Source organism: Hemitrygon akajei, chromosome 1, assembly GCF_048418815.1.
Source record: "Hemitrygon akajei chromosome 1, sHemAka1.3, whole genome shotgun sequence".
NCBI lineage: Eukaryota > Metazoa > Chordata > Chondrichthyes > Myliobatiformes > Dasyatidae > Hemitrygon > Hemitrygon akajei.
Genome location: NC_133124.1, coordinates 102,966,304 through 102,984,092, shown reverse-complemented (window position 1 = coordinate 102,984,092; position 17,789 = coordinate 102,966,304). Strand labels below are relative to the sequence as shown.

At 40.2% G+C, this 17,789-nt stretch overlaps 1 protein-coding gene across 1 annotated transcript in view; it reads left to right on the top strand.

Moving 5' to 3' along the window:
* The window catches only part of zc3h3 (zinc finger CCCH-type containing 3), a 265,179-nt gene that overhangs the window by 145,306 nt on the left and 102,084 nt on the right, over nucleotides 1-17,789 (top strand). The window contains exon 5 of the mRNA XM_073048635.1: nucleotides 9,963-10,147. Coding sequence (XP_072904736.1) covers nucleotides 9,963-10,147 — 185 coding nt within the window. The remainder of the gene's footprint in view (nucleotides 1-9,962; nucleotides 10,148-17,789) is intronic.

Sequence of the window (17,789 nt, the reverse complement as noted above, 5' to 3'; positions counted from 1 at the left end):
CACAAGGTGGACAACTTCCTTTTTGTGTATCAGACCTCTGTTCATGTAACGACAAATCAAACCTCTGCAGTGCTGTTCATGAGCAGGAATCTCAGATCTCGTGTGGACCACCTGAAGCGAAATCTGCAGAGGGAGGTGCAGAATAAACAGTTCAGCCAGTTGCCAAGTGAAGCAGCAAGGAGTGTCGAGATTGGACAGGAAGTCCTGGCATGATTACCAAGAAATCAAGTGGACACCTGGTAGGATAGCTACAAGAGCTAGACCACTAATATACATAGTGGATGTTGGAGATCAAACATGGAGACATCATGTGGACCAGATACTGGATGCTCAACTGAAGAACACACCTGAGTTGACTGTATCCAACAAGACAGACACACTGTAGTCACCACAATTGCCTCTCAGTGATAATGTCATGGACAGCAACATGACACCGGCAGCTGAGAATGTTGAATTAGTCAAGACACCTACCAAACCATATGCCACTCCACAGGTCCAGAGGCACTATCCTGAAAGAAACAGAGCATCACACAAAAGCCTGAACCTTTAGAACTGTGAAGTTATTATGGACTGTTGTTCTGCAAGCATGTTTATTTGGAATATGGGTTTGTTAAAGGGAATTGAATGTTTGTACACATACAGCTTATGTTGTATTAATCTAAAGAGGGAGGAAGTGTAACGTGTGGATCTATTCTTTTAGAGCAAACAACCCCCTCCTTAGCACTATGTATTGATCTGTTGTTTGCATATGTGCTGTTGTCTACACATGCACATTGTTTTCTCTCTTTCTCTTTATCTCTCTCTTTCTCTTTCTCTCTCTCCCCCCTCCCCCACCTCTTCTCCCCCCCCCCATGTGAATACACCATTTAAAGCCATTTCCCATGTGCATGCTTTTATTTAGTTGATATGTAATTATGCATAGGCAGAACAAATTACAAAAATAAGTAGTGTAAATAATGGAATAATAAGGCAGAACTTTCAGAGGTTTCCATAGAACTTCACAGATGGGTTCAGGAAACGTTTTTATAATTGCAGCAATTCAAAGTGTGTTTATTATCAAAGTACATAAATGTCGCCATATACAACCCTGAGATGCATTTTCTTGCAGGCATACTCAATGAATCCATAATAAAATAATAATCATAATAGAATCAATGAAAAACTATACTAACTTGGACATTCAACTGGTGTGCAAAAGACAACAAATTGTGCAAATACAAAAGAAAGAAATAATACTAAATAAACAAACAATAAATATTGAGAGCTTGAGATGAAGAGTCCTTGAAAGTGATTCCATAGATTGTGGGAGTATTTCAATGATGGGGCAAATGAAGTTACTCCCTTTGGTTCAAGAGCCTGATGGTTGAGAGGTGTTAACTGTTCCTGAACCTGGTGCCGTGAGTCCTGAGGTTCTTGTACTTTCTTCCTGATAGCAGTGAGAAGAGAGTAGGATATGGGTGGTGGGGGGTCGCTGATGATGGATGCTGCTTTCCTTTGACAACGTTCTGTGTAGATGTGCTCAATCATGGAGAGGACTTTATCCGTAATGGACTTAACTGTATCTAATTTTTCTAGGATTTTCCATTCAACAGCTTTGGTGTTTCCATAGCAGGCAGTGATGCAGCCAGTCAATATACTCTCCACTACACATCTCTAGAAGTTTGTCAAAATTTTAGATGTCATGCCAAATCTTCGCAAACTCCCAAGGAAGTAGAGGCACTGCCATGCTTTCTTTATAATTACACTTGCATCCCGGGTCCAGGCCGGGTCCTCTGAAATAACAACACTGAGCTGCTGGCTCTCTCTACCTTTGATCATCTGATGAGGACTGACTCAGGGACATAGTTTCTTCCATCTAAAGTCAATAATCAGCTGCTTGGTCTTGCTGATAATGAGTGAGAGGTTGTTGATTTGACACCATTCAGCCAGATATTCAGACAACCTCCCATATGCTGACTCATCTCCACCTTTGATTCAGCCCATGATTGTCAGCAAACTTGCACATGGCACTGGAGCTGTACGTAGCCACACAATCATAACGATAAAGCAAGTAGAGCAGGGGGCTAAACACGCAGCCTTGTGGTGCACCTGTGCTGATGAAGATTGTGGAGAAGATATTGTTGCCAATCCGAACTGACTTGGGTCTGCAAGTGAAGAAATCAAGGATCCAATTGCACATGGAGGTATTGAGGCCAAGGACTTGAAGGTTTTCAATTTTTTTTGAGACGATGATGCTGTTGAATGGCGAGTTGTAGTCAATAAAGTGTTTTCTGATGTATGCATCTGTGGTGTCCAGATGGTCCAGGGTTGAGTGAAGAGCCAATGAAATGGCATCTGTTGTGGGCCTGTTGTGCCAGTAGGCAAATTGGAGCAGATCCAAGTCACTTCTCAGGCAGCAGTTAATATATTTTATTACCAACCTTTCAAAGCACTTCAGTATGGTGGTTGTAAATGCGACTGGACAATAGTCATTGAGGCAGGTTACCACGTTCTTTTTAGGCACCGGTATAGTTGAAGCCTTTTTGAAGTAGGTGGGTACCTCATATTACTGAAGCGAGAGGTTGAAGAATGCAGTGAACCCTCCAGCCAGTTGATCAGCACAGGTCTTTAGTACTTGGCCAGGTATTTTGGGCTGGATGTTTTTCGTGGGTTCACCCTCTTGAAGTTCATGATAATTCCTTTATGTTTTGGAGGTCAAAGCAAGCCTAGAAGGTATTGAGCTAATTTAGAAGAGAAGCCCGATTTTACTTTATAAGAGGTGATATCATTCAAGTATTGTCACAACTGTCGAGATTTCTTCGTTGATTCAAGTTAAGTGGCTGGAATTGCCACTTTGGCTGTGAGATGGCTTTCCAGAGATCTTACCTGGACCTCTTGTAACTTTTTTGGTCGCCAGGTTTAAGTGCCTCTGATCTGGCCCTGAGCAGATTGTGGATCTCATGGTTCATTCAGGACTTCTGGTTGGGGATGATTCTGAATGATTTTGTGGGGACATACTTCCTACAACTGTTTTAATAAAATCTCTGACAACCGTGGTATATTTATTCGGATCCGCAGATGAGTTCTTGCGCTCAGCACAGTTCCCGACTCGAAGCAATCTCTAGCTGCTCCTCTGCCCCCCTGCGACCATCTCTTTGCTGTTCTAATCTCTGGATCTTAGCCTCTGTCTATGCAGGTAGGGGGACAGCCAAGCTAATTTCATATCTTTATACTAAAACTACTTGATATAAAGGTTAACAATAGCTGCCCCTGCTTCTGTAGAAGCAGTGTGTGGGTTATAGTTAAACATATAACGGGCGCTTTGGAATATGAGCTATCCAACCAGGTGAGTGGTTTTTTTTTTGTGTCTGACATCAGTGTGAGCTGGGGGGTCTTTGTTCAGCAGGAGATGAAGAGAGAATTTCTGACGTTGGAGAGAACCGGTTGTAGGATCTGACTCGGTGGGGAACCGTGATTCGATGGAGCAAGGGGCAGGGGTCTACTGAGGATTGGTGAAAATGACTTTTGGAAGAGTTGAGCTCCAAGTTGTGCACATTTGACGGTTTAACTATAATGGGCCCTTTTTGTGTTTTTTCTTTCTTTTCTTTCCTTTAATTAAGTTAACATTCATAAATGTAATTCCCTTAATCATATACAGTGTGCTGTCTGTTATTTCTTAGCATTATACAGTATCCGCACAAACTGGGGTTTGAGGTGGGAGACCCTCTCAATCTCACAGATTTGGCAGGGCTGATGTGTGTATTCCCTATGACATGCAGCCCAAGGAAACCAGGGGTCTCATATGTTTTACTTGAATGTACATTATTGTGATGCATGTTCAAAAACCCCACTAAGGTGAACCCCACTAAGGTGAATGACCTGTCTGCTGTCTTTTTCCCCAATAATTTAACTGGATTTTTAACTTCTGTCTGAACTATCGAAATTCCAGTTGTACTCTTGTACTCCTTAACTAAAGCCCAGAGTGTCACTTGATCTTGTGTAATCAGTCACTGAATCAGTCTTAATCTTAATATCTGATTAAAAAATGTAATAGAAGCCTGTAGCTTGGAACATACCAACATGGACATTAACTCACCAAATTTACACCAATTGCCAATTGCCATTTTACACTGATTCCATTTTTATTTTTCCCCATATTCCCTTCAACTGACCCTAGATTTTACCACTTAACTGCACACTTAGGGCAATTTACATTGGTAAGTTAATCTATTGATATGCATGTGTTTAGCTTGTGGTGCATCCAGAGAAAACCCACCTGGTTTGGGATAACATGCCAACGCTTCACTGACAGCACGGAGGTTGGGATTTAATTCATCTTTGTCACTGTGCTGTCTAAAATTGTTGTTTAAGGGGATCATAGGATTTGGAACAGGAGTTTAAAAAAGCTGTAGTACAGCTGAACCATAAACTCGATGAATGGTTTACTCTTGTTTGTATTATCATTTAAAAGAACATCAAGGAACAGGTTAGGATTAATATTTCTGCTAAATGGAAAAAGAAAACATTGTGTAAATACTTTTGAATGGAGCTTTTTTAACTATTTTATACAGTTTCTCAATTGCTATTCTTTGACTGCACTCATTACTGTTTTCTCTCTCCTTGTAGCATGGTTGATACAAAATAGTTAATATGAGGACAAAAGGCAATCTTTAAGATATGTACATTAATTTCAGTGTAATGGTTACTTTGTGGTTTAGATATATTTTGTTGTTGATTTAGTTGCAATGCAGCCACCAGGGAAAAAAACGTAGTCACAAGGCCTAAATTGTCAAAAAGCACTAAAGGTTATTTGTGCAATTAATGATTCCAGTACAAAAATGAATTGAAATCCTTTTATACACTTTGACAGTTATTGACCGTAAACTACAAAGTAATACATACGTGTTGGTCTTGGACAATTTTTTCCTCTACCAGATTTTTAAAATCATTTTTCCCCATCTCCCCTTGTATTTATTGTCGTCGACCCTTATTCAATGCTCTTTGTGTAGGGTTTCAGCATGCCACACAACCTCTGAGTCAAGGTTATGGTGATAAATTCTACAGTATTGTCACTTCTATTCTGAGGAAATTGGTTTGGTGCTTTCACATTGAAGGCAGATAATTTGCTGCAGTCTTTCAAATGAATTAGAAATGGATTTGAAGTTAGAGTTCATGCCACCCATTACACCACACGAAGAGAAGTGTCTTAAGGCAGTATACACACTCCTGCCTTCATTATGTGCACTTAATACCTTTCCTTTTTGTCATTTAATGAAATCCCCCACAGAAACATGTCTTGCTAACTATACCTTTTAGACTGCACAGCTCATTTCTTGAAAGGGAAATTATAGGTCCCTCTGCATGTAGGGTTGGTGCCTCTAAGTCCTTGCCCTTCCTATTATTTCATTAGTTCTAACCTCTATCTTTTTTTTAATGAAAGGTTTGCTTAAATTTTTTTCCTCAAGTTAAGGCAACAACTTATTTGAGTATTTTGATATTAGCTTAAATAAAAGTTGACGAACTGTTCAAATGCCTGCCCCCATCCTTGCATCATTGTCAAGATGGTGTACAACGTGCTTACCTTGAAGCCATTGAGCTAACGTAGATCTCCCAGTGCTCACTATAATCTTATCCAGTACAGGGAATTTTGTTTTATTTAGACTATGAATTGTTAGGGTTTTCAGATGGATTTGTCAGCTCAAGACACACAGTTTTAAGCTGAACAAGTTTCAAATGAAAGATCAATGAGTAGATTTGTTCTTTCTGCAGAAAAAAGGACATTTGGAAGGAATGATTGAGACCAAAATGACTATCATTTTCACCATCAATCAATAATGCAAATCAGCATCAGAGATGTATGTTGACCATGATAATTTAATATTCTGTATTTCTCTGTAAAGGTATGATAGAACATAACTCTAAAGGTTTTTAAAAGGGAACTTGGGATAGTCAAAGTCGAATTTATTGTCATAATAACAAATACAAGAGGGAGCACAATCAGAACAAAAAAGAAAGGTCCATCATAGTGCAAAGCAGTCAAGGTGTTGCTAGACTCAGTGATTAAGGTTGTGCAGATTGTTTTTGGAATGGAATGATTCAAGCTAAGTAGTGGTTCTTGACCTGGTAAGTATGGGACTTTAGGCTTTTGTACCTCCTGTTTGATAGTAGCAGTGAGAAGATGGCATGGCTAGATGGTAGGGATCTTTGAAGACAGATATTGTCTTCTTCTTCCATGACCTGGATCAACACATTGACGTTGTGTGGAGGCTTGCATACATCAAGGACTCTATCAGATGATGTCAACTCAGGGCTACCCATGTGGTTAGAATGGCTGTGGACAAGATGCCTGATGAAGATTGACCACGTCTTCCCCTCCTGGGCCATGCCATTAGAAACAGCAACGACTGTACTTCTTCCTATAGATGCTGCCTGGCCTGCTGTGTTCCACCAGCATTTTGTGTGTGTTGCTTGAAGTTCCAGCATCTGTAGATATCCTCGTGTTTGCCATTAGAAACAGCAGTTGCCTTCTTGAAGTGCACCTCATATATAGGGAGGGATTAACATGGTGTTGACCAAGGTTTAATTTTGTGCATTCTTAAATTTGAGAATATTGACTGTTACTCTAAGTAAGTGTAATTAGTTCAAAATTGTGATGTACATTCAGACTCTGAGTAAATTTTAACTTTTGGCCTACCTAGTTACAGTATGTATTTGATCATTTATTTCTTTTCAAAGCTACACAATTGAAAATACATTGTTTTATTATTGTCACATGTACCAAGTTACAGTGGAAAAATTTGTTTTACATGCTATCCACACAGATAATTTAATTAAATCAGTGCTTTACAAAGGAAAAACAAAAATAGAATGCAGAACAAAGTGTTATGGTACAGGGTGGGTGCAGTCTTTGATTGTGTTGGCTGCTTTACCAAACCTATTTCTTCTATTTTCTTATATTGATTATCACTTTGATTATGAGATGTTTGTTTATTGCATTATTGTATTTTTAAACCTCGTTATATGCAAAACCACCAGTGTCACTTAATTGGATTTCTCATTGCAACCATCTCGAGCTATTCACTTCTTAATATGCAAACTAGCAGAGTTACTTTACCACCTGAATAATCCATTATGCTTTCTTGTCAAACAACTTTGGAAATTTGTTAACATGTAATACAGGAAGTGAAACACGTCATACATTAGTTGCATTAATGCGTGAATAATATATTTTGTTCCCTCTCAGTTCCACTTTCTAGCAAGAGCAGTCGATACTTTTTTTTCTTGGAATGGCATTTCCGCCCTGCTGTGAACCCCCTATGGAATTTCTTTGATGTGCTCCATCAATCTGTCATATGCTAGAATTGGATCCTCAGCTACTTCATCCTTTGATACTAATGTCATCCCAGACAATTTCCCACATAGCTTCATTTCGACCATCCCATATCAGTTTTATGCTTTTGCATTGAATATTTCTTTCAAAATGAACTGTTGTCAGCTTCATTAAGTGCCATAAATATGTTCTATATATCTTCTGCACATGTTAGTTCCTCAAAAAAATTGTGTTTAACCACAGGCCAAACACAATTATATTCTTTGCTAATTTTCATGCAGAGATGCTGACATAGTGGGCATTCCTGAGTACTGACTGCCCACCTAGATAGTAAGTAGTTGCATGTAATTCAACCATGAGTCAACCAATCACATATGAAGTGATTTTCAAATCTTCTGTTCCTGTGGAGACTTGCTGACAGTGCCTAAAAAATAATAAAGTACTTGTTTGATGATATTGGTTGAGGTTTATTTTTTATTTATTTAGAGATTCAGCATGGAACACACCCCTCCGGTTCTTCGAGCTGCACTGCCCAGCAACTTCCGATAACCCCGATTTGACCCTAAACTAATTATGGGACAATTTACATTGACCAATTAGCTTAACTGATATGTCTTTGGACTGTGGGAGGAAACTGGGGAACAGGCACGCATTCCACAGGGAGGACTACAAATGCCTTAGAGGACACTGGGATTGAGAACTGAACTTTGATGCACTGAGCTGTAATAGTGTCATGCTAACTGCTATGCTACAGTGGCACCCATGGTTTAAATCTTGGCCAAAACTTCTGGTTGAGATCTTTACAAGTGGAAGTGCACTCAATTTAATATCTCGTGACAGATGGTACCTTGAGGGAGTTCTGCTCCCTCAGGATTACGATGAACTTTGATCCTGAATAGTCCTCTGTCTCTAGATTGAGGCTTAAACATGCAAATGTTTGACACTGATGAGAAGCACTGATCAAAGGCTACCACCTTAACCCTTACATACGGTTCGGGTCAAATTTGACCCGAACCGTATGTAAGCGTTAAAGGACAACACTAACCTTCAACTAACTAATCTTCTAACTATATTTTTCTCTGCGGTTAAGGTGCTCAGTTTACTATCTGATTGAGTATTTACAGAATGCTGCCTAAGAACTGTTGCATATTCCTACCTTGCAAGTGAATTTTCTAGTTGATTCTGTTTATAACTGTATCAACTTATATTGGTTTATTCCCTTACATGAGTTTAGTTGTAGCTCTAATTTATTTGGGATTAAAGGTTTCTTGTTACTGGAGCCATACTACTTAATTGTTTCTTCTCAGTTCCACTTTTCATTCATATCAGTCAGTATCTTTTTCTTGGAATTGCATTTGTGCCCTGCACCTCTATGGAATTTTCTTGACATGCTCTTCAGTGTTAGAGTGATGGAGGATTTTGATCCAAAATTTTGACAGCTTGTCTCCCTTACTGAGACAGCTTGACCCACTGAGTTCCTCCAAGAGATTTGTTAGTTGTTTGTGTAAGCTTTGCTGTTTTATGTTTAGTACATTGACTGTTTGTCATGGTTGACTAGTACACAATGTTGTCACTACAATTGATTAATACGATTGAAAATATACTATTAGTCTTAAGAAAATTAAAGATACTTTAGAAAAAGTTGCTCTTCTGACTTCTCCCAAGCAACCTCTCACAGCAAGTGCAACTTAAAGGATGCGCTGCAATTGCATTGATGAGGCAGAAAATGAAATTTCCTGATTATCCCACACTATCAAAATTTAGTTAGCTTACCAGGAATTGCACTTTATTGCATTCAAAATATGCCACCAGGTCTTCCTTTTCCTAGGCCCAGTTGAAGGATGGCTAATTGAGTAGACGAACTTACCTGGATTCCTCATTACCACTCCAGGTAGCATGGCTGGCGGGGATTATACTGGATGAGGAGAGCTTAAGTGAAGATTGTCTGCGCTATTTGAGGATGGTGGAGAGGAGAAGGTGGCTTGGCGTAATTGAATATGGTAACTGGTTGTATATAGGCAAAAAGATGTAGACTACTGAGTTGAGAAGAAACCAAGGATTTAAATGGTATTTTACTTGTATCTGCGTCTTCAGTTTATTGCCAGTTCAATCCATATTGCCGTGGGAGTGTCATCCAATGGGCACCCTTTGACAAGATAATCCAAGTTCCCCTTTAACAGTGCAAAAGAGCATTGCTCAGGCCTAGTATCATCCCAAGAATGACATGAATAGGGGTGGTTGCTTTGTTTTCATAATTGTTGAGAATTGCACATAAATTATCACAGAAGTAATTATGCAGCACTAAAATAATAGCCTAAAAACCCAAGAAGTGCAACTACTGAAACTTTAAACTAGAAATAGTCAATGATGGAAATGCTCAGGCAGCATTTGTAGAAATAGAAACAGTGTTAATGTTGCATGTCAATGCCCTTTCATTGGAACTTGATATAAATTAGAAATCAAATGTATTTGCTTTCTATTTATATCTTTTATGATGACAGTCAATGAAAAAGGATTAAAGACCCAAAAGTAATCAGATGAATAAAGCATAAATTTGAAACTACTGGAGGAAATTTTAGCAGAAACTAGCTTTTCACCGGAGTCTTATTCTATTTCCTGATTTGATGAGGTTCTCTTCTTTCTTTTCTTGCAGGTCACTCCTGCTGAACCGAGCCAGAGTGAGCAATAGTTACAGGTTCCTTCAGCAGAGATGGAAAACAAAAGGCATGCGATGCATTGGGGGAGTGTTGTATCGTGTATCTGCCAACAAACTTGCGAAAAGCAGTTCTGTTCCCATCAGAACTGGAGTCACAAATGCCAGAAGTGCTGTGAAATCAGGTAAAATGACCAATTATGTTGAAATGATTGATGTAGAGGACACCTAAGTTTCAATCCCGAAATGAACGTTGCATGTCATCAAGAGTCATAAAGAATGGACCTAGACCATTTGGCCCACCAGATCCACACTGTCTAATGGGCAAGCATTTCCAGTTTAGTCCATAGCATTCTAGGCTTGGGTAGTTTCTCTACTCATCTAGACACAACATAATTGTTGTCAGCAACTCTGCTTCTACCACTTTCTCAGACAGTGAATTCCAGATACTTATAAAGATACCTATCTATGTTAATCCCTTTTTGCCTGCATGCCCCCTAATCCTTTCCAATCCATATACTTGTTGAAATGTCGTTTTGATTATAATTTTATTTACCTTTTCCACCTCCTCTGGCAATTGCATCCATATACCCACCATTTTCTGAATGGGAAAAACTTGCTTCTGAGATCCACTTTAAATCTTTTGACTTTAAGCCTGTGCTGTCCAGTTTTAAATCTGCATATACTGGGGAAAAATATGTGACTATCAATGCTAACTATGCCTCTTGCAATTATATAAATCTCTGTAAGGTTACCCCTAAGCTTCTTCCATTCTAGGAAAAGTAGTCACTGCCTATCCAATTTCATCTTATAACTCAAGCCGACCAGTCCAGGAAACATGCATATGAATCTTTTTTGCACCCACTCCAGTGCACTTGCATCCACGGTGACCAAAACTGCACTCAAAGCTCCAAATACAGTCTCACCAATGTTCTGCACAGCTGCAACATGATACCTGACACGCGTACACAATGCCACAAATTAGAAAGGGCAAACATTGAATACCAACCCTTAAGCATGACATATATAACAAAAGGGCAAACATTAATAATTTTTTAAAAGTGAATTTGTTCCTCATGTTGTATTGCTTTTTACGAATTTTCACAGTCACTCTTTTTAAGAGCGGTGTAAGTTCATGAGAGTGACACTTATACTGACCCTGCCCTTGTGAGAAAGAGCAGTAAGTAGTTGATGATGCACATTTGGCTTTGGTTTTGAGCTCTTTGCTGATCTGATGTTTGTTGGTGTAAGATATATTTATAGTGAGGTGCATAATTTTAAATTGATGTGGTACATGGGCACAATCTCTCATCATATTGCAATTACCAAAAGCTATGTTTCTTTTAAAACCTTTCTGAAGCTTTTGTGCAATCACATGACAGATAATTATTGAATGCACAGCTATACAAGGATTGTTTGCAAACTCCGTTCACTTCATCTGTTACCTTTCTCAAATGTGATTTTTTTTCACATGTAATGCATGTAGCTTGTCTGATCATGATGATTAGGATATTCTTCAAATCTTTCTCCATTGAAAGACAAGAAAAGAATGGTCTTTAGACATGTCACAAGTAGACAAGGTGGTGAAGGAAGTATTTGATCTGCTGCTCTTCATCAGTGAGGATACTGAGTTTAGAAATTGGGAGGTATTGTTGCAGTTGTACAAGATGTTGGTGAGATTACAAATGGGTATTATGTATAGCTTTGGTTACCCTTTCATAGGAAGGATGTTAGTAAATGGAAAGTGTATAAAGAAGATTTACAAGAATCTTGGCAGGACTCAAGGGTCTGTTGTAGGGAGAAGATGGGCAGACTGAGACTTCATTCCTTGTACAATATCAATATTTAAAATACATGTTCCAAAGGATAAAAGGTATGTTACAAATGTGGGCCAAATGGACTAACGAAGATGGGCATCTTGATACACATGGATGAGTTGGGCCAGAGGCCTTTTTCCATGCTGTTTTACTCTCGTGCTGATTTTTCTGAATTCTTCAGGCAAAGCAAAATGCATTTTTGTAAAACTAGAGATATTAGTTACAAGGTTGATTTTCTTCCTTGCTGTTCTTGAAGAATTGGTGACGCAGAATGTAGAAGCATCATTGAATACCAACCCTTAAGCATGACATAGATTGGGATTATGCCCCTGAACAAGCATCAATATAAAACCACATCTCAAAAGAGCCATTAGAACTTGCATTGCCTCAAGCTGAACAAGACCCACAGGGGAGTACTATTCATTTGAAATTCATCCCTTTTTCCTTTCCCTCATTAACTAATTAATGTTACATTTAGTTTTTAACCCACTTGGTTAACATATGTGATGTTATGCTGACTTACATTCATAGTTTCTATGCCACTTTGTTGCTCATGAATCATCAGCTTAGTTCACTGAAGAGATTTTAATCATTTCTCATGGGTTCCTGTATAGTATCCTCTATCACTCTGCTTATTCAGTGTCCTGAGGGATATGTAGGAGCTGAAAGTAAAACTCTGGCTTCTTCTCTCAGAAAAAAGAATACATCTGGGAAAGCAGTTTATAATAATCAAAATTGTGCACAGGCCATTGAATAAAATGGCCTTTCCCTGCTCTGACTTTTCAGTTTTGTGAAAAATATAGAAATTATTTTACCAGCAATATCATTTGAAAGTGTATGAAATATATTTTAAATATTTTTGTGGTGGTGACATTCTATTTTTGTTTCCTTACTATTAGCTACTGCAATAAGTCACTATCGAGATTATCATGGAAAGCTTGAAACTAAACACTATGGATAACAATTATTGTGACTGTAATTAGTCTAGATGCTCATTTGGAATTACCTAATAAAACAGATCATGATGTTGGTTTACATAGACTCATAGACCAATACGTAACAGGTACAGGTCCTTTCAATTTAGAACATAGAACATAGAATAGTACAGCACATTACAGGGCCTTCGGTCCACAATGTTCTGCTGACCCTCAAACCCTGCCTCCCATATAACCCCCCACCTTAAATTCCTCCATATACCTGTCTAGTAGTCTCTTAAACTTCACTAGTGTATCTGCCTCCACCACTGACTCAGGCAGTGCATTCCACGCACCAACCACTCTCTGAGTGAAAAACCTTCCTCTAAGATCCCCCTTGAACTTCCCTCCCCTTACCTTAAAGCCATGTCCTCTTGTACTGAACAGTGGTGCCCTGGGGAAGAGGCGCTGGCTGTCCACTCTATCTGTTCCTCTTAATATCTTGTATACCTCTATCATGTCTCCTCTCATCCTCCTTCTCTCCAAAGAGTAAAGCCCTAGCTCCCTTAGTCTCTGATCATAATCCATACTCTCTAAACCAGGCAGTATCCTGGTAAATCTCCTCTGTACCCTTTCCAATGCTTCCACATCCTTCCTATAGTGAGGCGACCAGAACTGGACACAGTACTCCAAATGTGGCCTAACTAAAGTTTTATAGAGCTGCGTCATTACATCGCGTCTCTTAAACTCTATCCCTCGACTTATGAAAGCTAACACCCCATAAGCTTTCTTAACTACCCTATCTACCTGTGAGGCAACTTTCAGGGATCTGTGGACATGTACCCCCAGATCTCTCTGCTCCTCCACACTACCAAGTATCCTGCCATTTACTTTGTACTCTGCCTTGGAGTTTGTCCTTCCAAAGTGTACCACCTCACACTTCTCCGGGTTGAACTCCATCTGCCACTTCTCAGTCCACTTCTGCATCCTATCAATGTTTCTCTGCAATCTTCGACAATCCTCTACACTATCTACAACACCACCAACCTTTGTGTCGTCTGCAAACTTGCCAACCCACCCTTCTACCCCCACATCCAGGTCGTTAATAAAAATCACAAAAAGTAGAGGTCCCAGAACAGATCCTTGTGGGACACCACTAGTCACAACCCTCTAATCTGATTGTACTCCCTCCACCACGACCCTCTGCCTTCTGCAGGCAAACCAATTCTGAATCCACCTGGCCAAACTTCCCTGGATCCCATGCCTTCTGACTTTCAAATAAGCCTACCATGTGGAACCTTGTCAAATGCCTTACTAAAATCCATGTAGATCACATCCACTGCACTACCCTCATCTATATGCCTGGTCACCTCCTCAAAGAACTCTGTCAGGCTTGTTAGGCACGATCTGCCCTTCACAAAGCCATGCTGACTGTCCCTGATCAGACCATGATTCTCTAAATGCTCATAGATCCTATCTCTAAGAATCTTTTCCAACAGCTTTCCCAGCACAGACGTAAGGCTCACTGGTCTGTAATTACCTGGACTATCCCTACTACCTTTTTTGAACAAGGGGACAACATTCGCCTCTCTCCAATCCTCCGGTACCATTCCCGTGGACAACGAGGACATAAAGATCCTAGCCAGAGGTTCAGCAATCTCTTTCCTTGCCTCATGGAGCAGCCTGGGGAATATTCCGTCAGGCCCTGGGGACTTAACCATCCTAATGTATTTTAACAACTCCAACACCTCCTCTCCCTTAATATCAACATACTCCAGAACATCAACCTCACTCATATTGTCCTCACCATCATCAAGTTCCTTCTCAGTGGTGAATACCGAAGAGAAGTATTCATTGAGGACCTTGCTCACTTCCACAGCCTCCAGGCACATCTTCCCACTTTTATCTCTAATCGGTCCTACCTTCACTCCTGTCATCCTTTTGTTCTTCACATAATTGAAGAATGCCTTGAGGTTTTCCTTTACCCTACTCGCCAAGGCCTTCTCATGCCCCCTTCTTGCTCTTCTCAGCCCCTTCGTAAGCTTCTTTCTTGCTACCCTATGTTCCTCAATAGACCCATCTGATCCTTGCTTCCTAAACCTCATGTATGCTGCCTTCTTCCACCTGACTAGATTTTCTACTTCACTTGTCACCCATGGTTCCTTCACCCTACCATTCTTTATCTTCCTCACTGGGACAAATTTATCCCTAACATCCTGCAAGAGATCCTTAAACATCGACCACATGTCCATAGTACATTTCCCTGAAAAAACATCATCCCAGTTCACACTTTGACCCACAAATCCATGCCAACCACTGTGCCCATACAGCTACTTCCAATTTCCCTTTTTAGCCTCATCCCTCTCAGCCTGCTCCTACGTATCCATCGAAATGCTTCTTAAAGCTGCACCTGTCTCAAGCACTTTCTCTAGCAACTCTTTCCATATAGTCAGCACCTTCTGCATGAAAAAATTGACCCTCTGTCACTTTTAAATCTTTTCCCTCTCGACCTAAATCTATGGCCCCCACCTTTGGACTCTCCTACCCTGGGAAAAAGCTTTACCATCTACCTTATCTCTACCATTCCTAATTTTAAGCATTTCTATTAGGTCTCCATCATTTTCCTATACAGTCGGCCCTCCTAATCCGTGGAGGATTGGTTCCGGGACCCCACGTGGATACCAAAATTCGCGGATGCTCAAGTCCCTTATGTAACCTGTCTCCATCCAGTGGACCTTAGGAACCAGCGGAACCCCAGACCTTATTTAACCTGTCTCAGTGCACTGGACATTAGGACCCGGCACCAGAGCTCTGAATGCGCAGTGTTTCTGTTCACGAAAATAATCACGATCACGATTGAAAATAAAGTGGAAATAATAAAGCGATCGGAAAGAGCTGAAATGCCATCAGTCATTGGAAAAGCGTTAGGCTACAGTCGGTCAATGATCAGAACAATTTTAAAGGATAAAGTGAGAAAGGCTCTGCCCCAATGAAAGCTACAATTATTACTAAGCAACGCAGTGGTTTAATTATTGGGTTTTGGGTTTTTAATACTCTCATCAACCCAGCACGGTGGAAAGCACACTCGGGAGCAATCTGTCCCGAGTCCCGAGAACTAACGTTCCCAAGCCCGGTGCTGAAACATACGTTCTTAAGTGTTTGATATGCATAGAAAGGTAAAATATATACTATACTAAGACAAACGTTTGACTAACTGACGCTAAATAATACCGAATGTACCTGTTCCGACTTACTTAGTAAGAGAACTTCGGATTTTTTTCGATCCGGATCCACAATAACCCACGCACATCCTCCCGTATACTTTAAATCATCTCTAGATTACTTGTAATACCTAATACAATGTAAATGCTATGTAAAGTAGTTGTTATAGTGCATTGTTCAGGGAATAATGACAAGAAAAAAGTCTGTACATGCTCAAACAACGAGTGCTGGAAGAGTTGGTTGAATTCGTGCATGCAGAATCTGCGGATAAGGTGGGCCGACTGTATTCCAAGAAATGAAGACCTAGCCTAGCCAGCCTCTTGCTGTATCTCACATCCTCTAGTCCTGGTAACTGCACTTGTTATCTATTCTGAGGCTGCAACAGATGTTGGGCCAGAGCTTGATGCCAGTGACAAACTGCCCCATTCTTTTATGCCGTGATAAATAGTTTATTATTGTCATATGTACCAAAGTACAGTTTAAAAGAATGGTTTGCATGCCATCCAAACAGATTACAGGTGTCCCTCATTTTTCGAACGTTCACTTTACGACACCTCGCTGTTACGGAAGACCGACATTAGTTACCTGCTTTCGCTAACAGAAGGTGTTTTCATTGTTACGAGAAAAGGCAGCACGTGCCCTGAGCAGCCAAGCTCCTCCCCCGGAACTGCATTCTAGCCAGCATTGCTTAAACACGTGCCTGTGAGCATCTGTGCTTTGTGTCAATTTATTTTGTGCATCCGTTAGCAAGAAGATTTCTAAGTATCAGAAAAGCCTAAAAGAGCTCGTAAGGCTGTTACACTTAGTGTAAAACTAGACATAATTAAGCGTTTCGATCGTGGTGAATGAAGTAAGGACAAAGTGAGTTTGGCTTGTGGAAGTTGACGAAGATTATGTTGAAGAGGTTTTGGCATCCCATGACCATGAACTGACAGATGAAGAGCTGATGTAATTGCAAGAGGAAAAGTTAACAATCAAAACCGAACGCAGTAGCGAACGGACCGAAAGTGAAGTCGTCCAGGAACTGAACGTGAAGCAACTGCATGAGATTTTCGCTGCAATGATTGCAGAAAAGTATGACTTTAATTTTGAAAGAGTACATAAGTTTAGGGCATATTTGCAGGATGGTTTGAGTGCTTACAAAGAACCATATGATAGAAAAATGCGTGAGGCTAAGCAGTCAAGCATACTGTCGTTTTTCAAGCTTTCCCACATCAGCCACAGCAGACGACGAACCTCGACCTTCGACATCGAGGCAGGCAGACATAGAAGAAGATGACCTGCCTGCCCTGATGGAAACAGACAATGATGAGATGACACCCCAGTCTTCTGTACCTCCCACTACCCTAACCTCCGACTCAGCCTAACACACCATCATCAGTGTCCTCACTGTCTTCCCAATTCCGGTAAGTGAAACTACACTGTGCATACATTATTTGTACTTTATATAGGCTGTGTATTTTTATGTGTTATTTGGTACAATTTGTTATTTGGTATGATTTGGCAGCTTCATAGCTTAAAGGTTACCAGAGAGAGTGCTTCTGCGAGAGCGCTTGCGCCGAGTGTTTCTGCTGCGAGTGCCGCCGAGGGCGCTGGCATGAGATTTTCACTACAGTAGACAGTGCTGCAATGATTGCAGAGAAGTATTTCTACTTTATATAGGCTGTGTATTTATCATATGATTCCTGCTTTTACTATATATTACTGTTATTTTAGGTTTTATGTGTTATTTGGCGTGATTTGGTAGGTTATTTTTTGGGTCTGCGAATGCTCACAAATTTTTCCCATATAAATGAATGGTAATTGCTTTTTCACTTTACGACATTCTGGCTTACGAACCATTTCATAGGAACGCTGTACCTTCGGATGGTGGG